The sequence below is a fragment of the Pediculus humanus genome, genomic scaffold (genome assembly GCF_000006295.1).
Source record: "Pediculus humanus corporis 1103172107368 genomic scaffold, whole genome shotgun sequence".
Classification (NCBI taxonomy): domain Eukaryota; kingdom Metazoa; phylum Arthropoda; class Insecta; order Psocodea; family Pediculidae; genus Pediculus; species Pediculus humanus.
Genome location: NW_002986996.1, coordinates 145,202 through 159,049, shown reverse-complemented (window position 1 = coordinate 159,049; position 13,848 = coordinate 145,202). Strand labels below are relative to the sequence as shown.

Genomic DNA, 13,848 nt, shown 5'->3' with positions numbered 1-13,848 from the left:
TATCGTTACAAAACATATCGACCATATTAATAATAATAACAAATGAATTTTTTAAATTTAATTACCTAAAAAAAAATGAAAAGTTTAATCGAACGCGCGTATAAAGTGTGACTTTCATTGTTATTAAAAAAAAAAACGTCGAGAAAACTAAAAAAAAAAAATTTATTAGTTTTGCGTTGTGAATGTTGTTATGTTATTTTCAAAACAAAATATTATAAAATGTTATAAAAAAAATTTTTTTTCTTTTGTCGCGTAACGTTTACGTTAAATAATAATAATGATAAAATTCATTTAAAATAAACGTATAGTATCGATTGATTTCCAACGGTTAATTTTTAGTGAAATAATAATAATTTACATAATATTTTGTTTTCATTACATAAGACAATATAATTCAAAGGAAATGTTTGTTTGTTTGTTTGTTTGTTATATTGAAAACGTTACGTTTTAATTATTATTATTATTATTAAAAGAATTTTTCGTTGTTGTTGTTGTTACTACATTCATCGTGAATTTTGCAAAATTATTTTTCCCCCCCAGAAACATAATTAATTTTATTAATAAAATAAGTTATTAAAAATCATCGTCATATTAATAATAATAAATAAAATTTTTTTCGATTCGGATAAAAATTAATGTTAATAGAATATGTTTCCAAAACGATCAATAAATACATTAATTAATTAATAAATAAATAAATAAATAAAAGATTTTCTCTCTAAAAAAAAAAATATGTAATTGTTTTTATTTGAAATTAAATAGAAAGAAAGAAAGAGAGAGAGAGAGAGATAGGAAATACGTTCGTGTATTGTGTAAAAAAAAAAAAAATGTAAATAAAAATAAAATAAATGTGTGAAAGTGAATAAATAAATAAATAAATTAATTTAATTAAATTAAATAAAAATAAAAGTTTTAAACATGTTTCACGTTCGTATTTTCGGATTATTATTGATTACATTCGGTGAGTTTTCCTCCATTTTTTGGTTTTTCTTTTAAGTTTAAATAAAAATTTAAAAAAAAAAAAATGTAAATAATAATAATAATAATAATGTTATAAAGATCACAGGTAATAATGTCGCGACGGTGTTTTTACGGGGGGAAGGGGAAAGGGGATTATTGTTTAAAAGAATTTTAAAAAACCAGCAAAGAAAAAAAACTCATATTTTAAGGTTTGAAAAAAAAAAAAAAAAAAAAAAAAATTTTCTTTTGACAGCTTTTGTGTTCGTGTGTACGTGCGTGCGTGTGTGCGTGTGTATGTGTGTGGCCTGCCCGTAAATTCTTTTTTTTTTTTTTTTGAACGCTTATTGTCCGTTTTAAGTTGGTACGGAGTGAATGAACTCAGGTACCGCAACACCGTAAAGAAATATTTTCACTTAATAGTAAAAATGAAATGAGTGAGAGAGAGAGAGAGACAGACAGAGAGTTATTATACATTTAAAAAAATCATTTCGTTTCTTTTTTTTCTTTTTTTTTCCATTCGTAAAATTCAATAGAAAGAGAGAGAGAGAGAGAAAATATTACATCACGTAAAATGCAAACGATACAAAACACAAATTTTTGTACTTTGAAATTCAAATAATAATAATAATAATAACAGTATTTTTTTTTCGTATCTACGATTATCAAACATTATTATTATTATTATTATTATTATTATTTATTTTGTACTGCATCGTCGATGATAATAATAATTATTATTTCAATTTGTTGACAACACCTGACGGCATTTTTTTTTTTTTTTTTACTTTCTCACACGCACAAATAATAAAAAAATTAATAAAATTTATTGTTTATTTATCATCATCATCATCATCATTATTATCATTCATCCTTCCAAATTTCTCCAGTTTAAAAACGATAGTTTTTTTTTTTATTACGTGGAAATAACGTTTTGACGCAATCTCATGATTAAACATTTTTCTGATTCATCAGGTACACTCAAGTAAAAGCATGTTGATGACGTAATCAATTTTGTTTTTAAATGATCAGGTTTAGGTCTTTAGCTAGGAGTGGTCAATTACTACAACTACTACATTATCTCTTTTAAATAATTTATGGAAAAGTTTAGAACATTCTATGAGCAGTCAGACTATTATTAAAAGGAAACCGTGAACTTGACAAAAAATATACGAAAGTAAAATTTTATTTATTTATCGATCGTAAAATAAATCGATAAAAAAATTTTTTTAAAATCGTTATTAGAAATCATCGATCGATCGTTAACAACACACCTTAAATTTTAATTTAATTTACTTTGACGCCATTTTGTTTTTAAAATTATGTCTTTAAATGATTGATTGTTTATATATATATATATATATATATATATATATATATATATATATATATAAATATACGTAACGTATCCGTTATGACGTAATGAAAAAATTCAATGAAAAAATTGTATTTTGACGTTAAAAATCCGTTCCCCTCCTCCCCCTCCCTTTTCGCCCTTTCATACAAAATAATTCTCATTTAAAAATATTTTATCGTGGCATTAACCGAATTTCTAATTTAGTAACGGCTAAAAAATTTTTTTTTAAAACGAAATAACTACGAAATAATTAATAATGATAATAAATAACGCGAAAAAAAGTTAACAAACTTTTACATTACAAATTATTATTATTATTCTTATTATTATTTAAAACTTTACAATGAAAATTTTACGTAGTGTAAATAGAAAAGGCAGACATTTTTTTTGCATCATTACAATCGTTTTTCGAATTATTATTATTATTATTATAATCAATCTTCGGGGAAAATAAAAAATAAAAAAAATATAAAAAATTTTTTTTTAAAGTTAAAATTTTGGATTTCACGATTTATTATCATTATTATTATTATTATTATTATTATTATTATTATTATTTATTTACGACGGGAATTTTTTTTTCTTTTATCTAATAATAGCTTGTCATGGAGACTATATATTAAATTTTTATTTAAAATCCACAGGCCTCTAGTTTGTTTTTAAAAAAAAAATTTTTTTTTTGGCAAAACACATAACGTGAATTTAAATTTAAATTTTTTCAAGAGAGAGAGAGAGAGACTAACGCGCATACTACCCTGATACATATATATATGCACGCGGCGTATTTACATTCCTATGGGCAAAAGGGCAAGTCTCGATGATCATTTTTTTTCAATGATGTAAACATTTAATGCGATATCCCACACTTGTAAAAATACATACGAATAAGTTTAGAAAATAATAATAATAATAATAACAAGTCATTGAATAATAACAATAATAATAATAATAAATAGTAAGTGAAAATGACGATGATAATAAGTAAGTGACATGACACATATTTTTCATTCTTTTTCTTTTTTTTTTTTTTTAAATAACAATCGATAAATAATTATTATTTAGTAAATGACGGATGTTGATAATAAAGAAAAACACGAGTTATTATTATCATTATTATTATTATTATTATTATTATTATTTTGTGTATTATGTCCTCGTCAAAAATATATCAATCGATTCGTTTTCCAGTTCATTTTACAGAAATTTTTATTCGTTTGTGTTTGTTTTTTTTTTTTTTTTTAAATTATTGATTTTATTTGTTTATAAAAAAAAAAAATTTTTTTTTTTTGGGAGGGGGCGGGGCGGGGGAAACTTAAATCTTTTGCCAACTTTTTAAAATAAATATTTTTAATGTCGAACGACCAAAAAAAATAAATAAATAAATGATAGATTTCACACGAACGGCGCATATATATATTATTATTATTATTATTATTATTATTATTATTTTCGTAATCGAGATGTTTGGCGTCGCGATTTTTATCGAAACCACTTCCAGAATTTCTTTTACACTCCCTGGAAAATATTTCTTTATGTACAAACGATTTTTTTTTTTTTTCATTTTTTTCCACATCGTTTCCGTTTCCGTTTTTGTGCCAATTTTCACTCTTTTCCCGTTTTATTTTTTCTCCGGGAAAACGATTAGAAAATTCCAGCATCTTCTGTTCAGTAAATGTGCGAATTCGTTTCATAAAATCGAAAATATTAATCGGGTGGTAACCGGGGGTAGACATTTTTTTTTTTTGGGCGTCTTTTAAAATATTTTTTTTTTAGATATCGAATAACCGGAAATGAAATAATCGAAGGGTTTTTTTTTCGTGACGGGAAAGGGACACAACAACAAAATTTCCCTCATTTTTGATTTATTTATTTTACTTCCTTCTCGTTCTGACCAACTTTCCCGAGGGTATTTCTAATATTGACATCGAGAACTTTATTTGACTTTTTAAATATTTATTGTTAAATTTATTATTATTATTATTATTATTATTATTATTATTATTATTTTCTTTCTCACACGCGACACAATTTTTTACTCATCGCATATCATTTTCTTTCATACAAACTTTTCCAAAATAACTCGGGTTACTCGACTCTCAACGGCATTTTTTCCACATGAATATTTTATTAAACTATTATCATTATTATTATTATCATTATTATCATTATTATTATTATTATTATTATTATTATTATTATTATTATTATTATTTTAAAACCGTCAATATGGATACATTATTCTCGCATTATCAATCATCATTCAGTTTAAAAATGTTTTTTTTTTTTTTTTGTTAAAAGATTATTTTTACATACCAATATAATCATTAATTTCATAAACGGAAATGGATGTATCTTTTAAGAGATAGTCGTTTCCGTTTCCTTTTTTTTATTATTATGACGGTTAAGAGTAATAATCTATATTTTATTTTTTTCTTTTTTGGATACAGTTTGGAGAATTTCTGGAAATCGTCCAATTATATTTGGACCACCTGAAAAAACTTATGGGAGTGGTGAAAATTTTACATTAATTTGCTCCGGAGATAAACCATTATCTTGGACTTATCCAGAATCCGTAAGTTTTTTAACAGACAAACAAACAAACAAACAAACAAGCTTTCTTATCTAAGTTGTTTTTTTTGTTGAATTTTCAAGGAAAGAACAATTTTTCAAGAAACGATTAACAAAACGAGTTTATCGAAATATGAAAGCATTCTTAATGTTATGGATACGGATTATCTTGCCACGGGTTACTACGAATGTAAAACCGATGATGATGATGATGAATCTGCAAAAGTTTACGTATACGTCGGAGATATAAATAATTTACTCGCGGTCAAACCCGAGGATACCATGTTGCTAAGAGTACAATATCAAGATGTTATAGTTCCATGCAAGCCAACCGCACCAGAAATAACAGTGACGTTACAAAAAGAAGATGAAATCGTATGTTAACACACACATATTGCATGCTTTTATTCCCGCCATAATCATAATCATCATTATCACGGCTGGTTTTTAATTATCACACGCTAATTAATAAAATAACCAACTCGCAATCACATTAAATCCTCTCACACGCACTCGCACACACAGTTTTTGTCATGGAAAAAAAAAAATAATAATAATACTCACAGGTGTCGGCACGTGGTTTTGGCGTTACTTTTGATCCTCATATTGGGTATCACATAAAATCTTTAAATTCTACCGGAGCTTACATATACAAATGCATGGGCACATATACATCATATGGCGCTTATGAGATATCATCTATGGCTATTTTTCATTTAAATGTATTGGGTAAGCACTGGAATCAAAAAAAAAAAAAAATTAACGTCATTTATGTCGTCATCGTCTGTCGTGCATGTTAAGTGTGTTTATGTTTTTCTTCTGCTTATACATAACTATTAAAAAAATTAATTAATAAATAATAACCGCGGCAAAAATATTTTAGGTATAAAAAAACCACATAATTATAACTCAGGAGGTTTATTTGTTATAATCAGGTGTGCATGAAAAAAAATAATAATTTTCTCTTTGTTTGTATGTATTCGAAACGCATGGTTATGTAAATAAATAAATTTTAATAATTTATTAATGTATTTTAAATTTTTGTAATTAAAAAATAATAATTAAAACGATTTGATTGATATTTCAAAACAAAAACAAAAAAAAGTTTTAATTTATTTAATCAATCGATAATTTATTGTGAATGACATTTTTTTTTTTTTAAATTCAAATAACCTAAAAAAATAGAATAAAATAAAATTTATTTATTTATTTATTAAAAATAATTAATTAATAAAACCGCAAAAAAAAATTCGGTTAATATTTATTCATTACACACATTTTATGTGGTTTTTCTTATCATTTTTTTTTCTTATCATTTTAATAACCGTTACAATCGAAACGAATTCAATTCAATTCGATTTTTCATTGCAAATTTTTATAAAATAATTAATAATAATAATTATGTCTGTAGAGAGAGAGAGAGAGGAAAATCATAACCTTAAGGGATTTTTTTTTTTAATTTATTCTCACGCCATTTTGTATATCACCTTTTCACCATTTCCGCGTAAAAAAAAAATTTTTTTTAAAAGAAAAATTGTGACGTATCGCGAGTACCTACCATTATTAATTTTTTAAAGGGTTGTAGGTACGATTTATAAAATAGATTTTATATTTCAGGTAAATGTAGAACCGGGAGGGTACGATCCAAAAATAGGTTTTACTTTATTTAACGTAACCGTATTGGATTCGGGTCATATATCATGTACTGCAACCAAAGGTTCACAAAGTCAAACCATTGAATTTTTTCTTATTGTCAACCGTAAGTTTATCCAACATTTATTTTATTTTTATTATTATTATTATTATTATTATTATTTGTTTAAACAAACGTATGGTGTCGGTGTTAATTAATAAACAAAATAATAAAATTAAAAACTTTTCCGAGTAATTTCATTCGTACGAAACCCCCAAAAAAAAAAAACTAATTTATTAAATTAATTAATTATGTTCTTACGTATTGGGATAATTTAAATAAGGAAGTTAAACATAATAATAATAATTCGATGTACTAAGACGTATCGAATAGATTTTTAAGAATTTTAAATTTAACATTAATAATAATGATTATTCTTCTTATTAATATTCGTCGAATCGAGTCAAGGTAAACATGGCTCTTGCATGTTGTATACTTATTATACGTTGCCCTTGTGTTATGTTCAAGAATTTACTTGTTTGCTTTTTCTTTTGTTTTTTCCTTTTTTTTTTTTTTGTTTAAATCTATCAAATTTGAATAAGAAGGAAGAAAAGAAAAGGAAGAAAAGAAGGAAGAAAAGGAAATAATAAAATTAAAAAAGTTTTACAAAAAGTTTCAAATCGAGCGTACGAGCAATTTTTTTTTTTTTTCGAGTAATAAAAACTTTTTGTTTTTTTTTTTTCTATTTAAATTTTCGTGATGATAATACAAAGTCATATAATTTTTATTAAAGTAAAAAAAATTACTTATTATTATTCTTGTCGTTGTTCTTATTTTTTTAACAGGTATTTCCCCCCCCTCCCTTCCCCTCCTTCCCTCCCCGAACTTATGTATTTTACAACGTCTTTTTTTTCCCCTATAAATTTTTCGACAAATAAATAAATTTGTTTAAAATAGTTTTTTTAAAAAAAATAATTTATATTAATTAATATAGAAATATTATTATTATTTTTGTAGTTGTTAGTATTATTATTATTATTATTATTATTATTATTATTATTATGCTATGTTATGAAAAAAAAAATTGTTGATGTTACCATAAAAAAAAAATTTTTGTTTCAATATTGCCAATAAAAAAATTTTTAAAAAAACAAATTTAATTAATTAATTTAATTAATTTATTAATTTATTTATAATTGCATGAACGTATAAATAAATAAATAATTGTTTATTAATTAAAATGGAAATCATTAATATTAATAAAATTTGACGAAAAGAAAAATGGTTTTTATAAAAAAAAAATAAGTTTTTGACTACAAGATAGTTGTTAATTAAAAAATGTTTTTTTCTTAATTATTATTATTATTTTTTTTTTATGTTTTGTGAAATTTATGTTTGCTTTTATTATGTCAAAAAAAAGTTATGTTTAAATGCATTCACGGCATGACAAATGAATGAATGAATGAATGAATGAATGAACGTGGAAAATTCGTAAAGTATCAAAAATGGCTGCTTTCATTTTCTTTTCTTTTCTTTTGTTTTTGTTTGTTTAAACCCAAAAATAAATTTAATAATTGTTTCGATCAATATAGAAAATTTTGTTATTAATAAATAATAATAATAATAATAATAATTAAAATCTCAAAAATAGATTTTTCATTGAATTATCAACTAAATTTCCTAATGGTGGTAGTAGTACCGTTATATTTCTTCTTCTTCTTCTTCTTTAATAATGTTAATAATTTTCATTCATTAATTCAAATAATTTTATTTAAAACAATAAAAAAAATGAAAAACAAATTGTTGTTGTTGTTGTTTGTATGTTTTAACAAATAACTAACCACGATATGACGTTTGTTTTATGAGAAAAAATTAAAATTTTTTTTTTTTTGCGTTTAATTTATATTCAGCTCATAGAGATGTGGCACCAAAACCGGAAATAGATGAATCTTCGATACAACACGTCGTTATAGGTCAACACGTACAAATATCATGTTATGTCAACGTCGAACTTGGAACTATATTTCTTTTAGACTGGACATATCCGGATATATCTTCATCAAATTCTACGGGAAGAATTATTGTTGGAAATACAACGCGACATTTTGCAACGAGTGAGTTTTTTTTTTTTTTTTTTTAAGGTGATAACATGATAAAATTTTAGGCGAACCACAATTTTTTTTATAAAAAAAAAAAAAAATGTTTACATTATTAATATTTGTTCAGTGATTTCTATGTTATATAAAAAAAAAATTGAGGGCAAATATATTTATCATGTATTTGCTTTTAAACTATACCACTTAGGGGTACCTGACTTTTACCACTGTAGGGTACCTAAAGTTCCCTTCGATTTGTGAATCCTTTTCATTATTTTTAGGCAATCAACAATACGTTTGGGAAAAAACATTAACCATATTAAACGTGAATGAAAAAGATGAAGGAAATTACACGTGTAGAATAAAAGATCATAGTAATAATACAAATTCTGATACGAAATACGTTAAAGTTTATTCTTTGGAAGATACTTATATTAATTTAACGGTACATTCGAATAGAATAGAAGTAGATGCAACACAACACGAAACGGCCAAATGGATATTAACGTTAATGGCACATCCATATGCAGAATTAAATTGGTATCGTTATTATGTTTGCAACAATTTTCCGTTTGTTAGCAAGTTTATAATTATTTGTTTTGTGTTATTTTCAGGTACAGTCCAGACGGTGTAAAATTATCACGTGAAACACTCGTAAATGATAAATACGAAATGAGAACGAAAGGATTTCAAACGACTTTGGAAATTTATGATGTTGATGTTACGGATGCTGGAAATTACACAGTCGTGGCATCAAATCACAAAGGAAAACAAATGTTGACGTTAGAACTCGTCGTTTACGACAAACCCGTTGTTAAAATATACGTCGAAGAATATTATAAAATAAATGAGAGGAAAAATGTCACGTGTAGAGTCATCGGGTATCCACCACCTAGAATAACGTGGCAATTTAAAAAATGCGATTTTGTTAAAAATGAAAATTGTTGGACGAAAACGTTCGATGGTATATCGGTGAGGAGTTTTTCCTTTCTTTCTTTTTTAAAATGATAATAATATTAATAATAATAATTTTAAAACAGGATTAAACGTTTTTAATCAAAGCTTTTCTTTTATTTTATATTGTTAATTAAAAAAAAAAAAAATCCCTTTAAGATGTATATTTAATTTCTTTTTTTATTGAATTCTATTATTATTAATATCAATATTAAAAAGAAAATTAATTTTTAATTAAATTTTCCTTTTTTTGTTATAAAAAAAAAAAAAAAAATTGATTTTTATTACAGGGAAATTCGATTCTTATAACGGAATTACAAATTCTCGGTTGGCAATTGGAATCTAAATTAGAATGGAAAATGTACGAACCGGGTATTTTAAATTGTGTCGCGACCAATGAAAAAGGAGTAGGAAATGATTCTGCAAACGTTTACGTCACAGAAGTATCACAAGGTTTTTACATAAGTCAACCCCCGAAGGAAATCGTCGTCGGAGATAACGTGACAGTTAGTTGCGGTGTCACGTCGTATAAATACGCACCAAATTTGCAATGGCAGTATCAAAAAGACAATTCAAAATCCACACAAAAATATTATAAAAAAGATATCGTCACGAATGAAAGTCACGGTTACGCACATTGGTCAAATTTAAATTTTGATAAAATCGGTAAAACGGATTCTGGAATTTATTCATGCGTTGCTGAAAAATTGGGTGATGAACCGGAAAAGGAAATAAAAACAATACAGATAAACGTTTTAGGTAAAAACTATAAAATCGATACACGTGTATAATAAAAAAAAAAAAAAGATTTTAACGAAAATATTGTTCATGTTTTTATACACAGAATTAGAAATCCCTGTGATTTACGATACAAATTTAACAAATTCGGAAATGACAATATCAAGTTGGCAACCCTTAGCTTGGAGGTGTGCTGCTCGAGGTGTACCAGAACCGACTATTACGTGGTATAGAAATGGAGAAATTTTACAATTCAACAGCAGTTATTCAAATTTTGAAATATTAGACGATAATCAAACGTTGTTGGTGAAAAGTTTAACAATGAGCGAAGAAGGGATTTACGTTTGCAAAGTACAAAATAAAGGAGGGATTCAAGAAGCATTTGTATCCCTTAAATTAAAAGGTGGAGTACGCAACAAACAACGCAAAAGTTTGTTTAAACAAACAAAAAATTTTATGATTTCCATTTTATTTCAATTACAGAATATCACAAAACAAAAATGACGTTGGTCGTCACGGTTGTGGTTGTTGCAATACTTTTAGTCATACTTTTACTTTTCTTTTTATTCGTTTTGTGGAAATTTAGAAAAGAAAAAAAAGAATTAAAATTAGCAGGATTGCAAAATTTCAAACAGGGAATGATTGAATCCATTAATCAAGATTTAACGTTGGATGAACAAACGGATTTACTTCCGTACGATCCAAAATGGGAATTTCCAAGAAGCAAATTAAAATTAGGTAAGAAAATTTTCCCTTTTTTTATAAAACGGGGAAAAAAATTTTCAAAAATGATTTTTTGACTTTTGTAGGAAAACAATTGGGATCTGGTGCTTTTGGAGTCGTCCTTAAAGCAGAAGCTTATGGTATCGTTGAAAATGAAGAATGCACGACGGTTGCTGTTAAAATGGTTAAGAAACAAGCAGATTCTGCATACATTCGTGCATTGGCATCAGAATTGAAAATATTGGCACATTTGGGAAAACATTTAAACGTTGTCAATTTGCTTGGAGCGTGTACGAAAAACGTACACAAAAGAGAATTATTAGTTATTGTGGAATTTTGCACTTTTGGAAACGTTCATAATTATTTACTCAGTCACAAAGATATGTTCATAGATCAAATCGATTTGGAAACTGGAGAAATTGATATAACAAAAGGAAGAATGGTTTCCGATTGTAACAGATCAAGGTATTACCCATTTTTTTTCTTATTTATTCGCGAGAAAGGTTTTTAATTATTATCAAAATTTATCAGCATGATTTTCCCTGGAATGTTTTGAGGTGATTGAAAAAAATTTTTATGGTTGGAGCAGAGCTCGTAGTAGTCGGTTCGCATGATACGCATTTATTTACGACATAAAATCATTTATGGTAAAAAAAGTGGTAAAGTACCCACTGAGAAGTACGAAATAACAACAAAACCAAATTCGCATGCGAAATCCCCTTTTTTAGAATTAAATGGTTGGATACACATTTTGCTTACGCTTTTACGCACTAACCGCTTTTTAACCTTAATTAACTTTATAACAGGATCAATTATGCAACTTTAACGTTTCCCCGTAGTGTAAACAGCGATCCAAATTCGGCATTGGCATCTTTTAATACGGAAACCACGTGTTTATCATCTCTACGATCAGGTACGTTGTTAATTTGTCACAAAAAAAAAACAGTTACACGGTTAATATTATTATTATTATTATTATTATTATTATTACAAAATGATCGTAGGTGCCGATGAAACATTTTCAACAACAAATAGTAATAATAATCCCGAATGGTGTGCTAATTTAAAAGGGGATTATTTACAAAATAATATTGAAATGTTATCGACGAGCACTCTCGTTTGTTGGGCATTTCAAATAGCTCGGGGAATGGAATATTTATCTAGTCGTAGAGTTTTACACGGGGATCTCGCTGCCAGAAATGTTTTACTAGCGGATAACAATATCGTTAAAATATGCGATTTCGGTTTTGCTAAATCCATTTACAACAATCCGGAATATCGTAAAAGCGGAGACGTGAGTAAAAAATTTTCTGACTATATACACGTGTGCGTGCGTGCGTGCAAAAGAGAACAAAAAGAAAAACATTTCCGTTTTCCTTTTTCAGGGTCCCGTACCTGTAAAATGGATGGCGATTGAATCCGTAACCCATAGGATATTTTCAACACAATCCGACGTGTGGTCTTTTGGTATAGTTCTTTGGGAATTATTTTCCCTTGCGAGAACTCCTTATCCGGGTTTCGAAAATTTCGAAGTTATACATAATAAATTAATTGAAGGGTATAGAATGGAAAAACCATTATACGCAAACCAAAGGCTGTGAGTGACAAAAAGTTTATAAAACTAAAATTTTCAACCTCGGTTATCATTATTATTATTAATAAATAAAAAAAAATTAAAATTTTTCTCATCAGGTACGACATAATGCTCGAATGTTGGGATGCGCAACCTTGTAGGAGGCCATCATTTTCAGAATTAGTTATGAAATTGGGTAAATTATTAGAAAATAATGTTAAAGAGGTAAGTGAATTATTATTATTAATTAGTGCTGCTGTTGCTACTGCTGCTGCTGCTGCAACGTGACGATTTTAAAAATTTATAATTTTCTTTTTAAAGCATTACATTCAACTCAACGATCCCTACGTGAAATATTCAGTGCCGGAAGGTGAAGATTATTTAAGTATGGTTAGTCCACCGACTTACGATGCACCAAAATCTCATTACGTAAATTTACCAAGTAATAATAAAACGACAAATAACGAATCCGAGGGTTCCGGTAAGTTAAACAAGCCAAAAATTAATAATAATAATAATAATAATAATAATAATAATAATAAATAAAAGATTTTTTTAAATATCACGACAGATTACTTGGACATGACTTCTTGGAATACAACACCCACAGGAAGCGGACAAGACTGTATAGAAATGAAACCAATGTTATCAGAAAAAGGTATGCGTCACATTAACTTTTAACCCTTAACATATAAAACCTATTTGTTTCATAACAACAGCAATTTTTAATATGAAAATTATTATTATTATAGAAAGAGAAGAAAATCATTTCAATGATGATTACCTAATACCAAGACACGCTTCGACTAATCTAACAAATTCAAATTGTGCATTTAATCCAAATTATTTAGTGCCGAATAGTAATAATGTAAATACAAACAATCCGGTCTATGGAAAATTAAATAAAATTATTAATAATGATGATGATGATGATGATAATAAGAAAAACGTCAATAATGATGATGATAATAACACCGTCAATTTTTTCGATAATTTAAATAATATGAGTGATGTTAATAAAAGGACGAAAAAAAATAATATTTACGTTAACACTTCGTAAAATCCATTCGTTCGTTCGGCCATCCGGAAAATTATTTATTGTTAACTGTCTAAATCAACAAACAAACAAACAAACAAACGCGTGTGTGTGCGTGGTGTGTGCGTGAGTGTTCATCAACAATCATTAATTAAATCATTTTTTTTATACCTTAAATTGTACCTAAAACGATGACGATTAGGAGATTATAAA

The 13,848-nt window shown here is 26.4% G+C and overlaps 1 protein-coding gene across 1 annotated transcript; it reads left to right on the top strand.

Annotated features, from left to right (window-relative positions):
* Positions 1 to 4,708: 4,708 nt before the first annotated feature.
* Positions 4,709 to 13,280, top strand: Phum_PHUM006460 (alpha platelet-derived growth factor receptor precursor, putative; the record flags this gene model as incomplete). The annotated part of the gene is made up of 18 exons (XM_002422648.1): positions 4,709 to 4,721; positions 4,762 to 4,886; positions 4,967 to 5,257; positions 5,449 to 5,604; positions 6,500 to 6,641; positions 8,426 to 8,598; positions 8,820 to 9,151; positions 9,226 to 9,583; positions 9,856 to 10,324; positions 10,410 to 10,706; positions 10,787 to 11,041; positions 11,113 to 11,491; positions 11,833 to 11,939; positions 12,031 to 12,320; positions 12,412 to 12,623; positions 12,719 to 12,828; positions 12,961 to 13,080; positions 13,171 to 13,280. The coding sequence occupies 18 exons, from the start codon at positions 4,709 to 4,711 to the stop codon at positions 13,278 to 13,280; spliced, it is 3,939 nt and encodes a 1,312-aa protein (XP_002422693.1).
* Between the last annotated feature and the right edge of the window lie 568 nt (positions 13,281 to 13,848).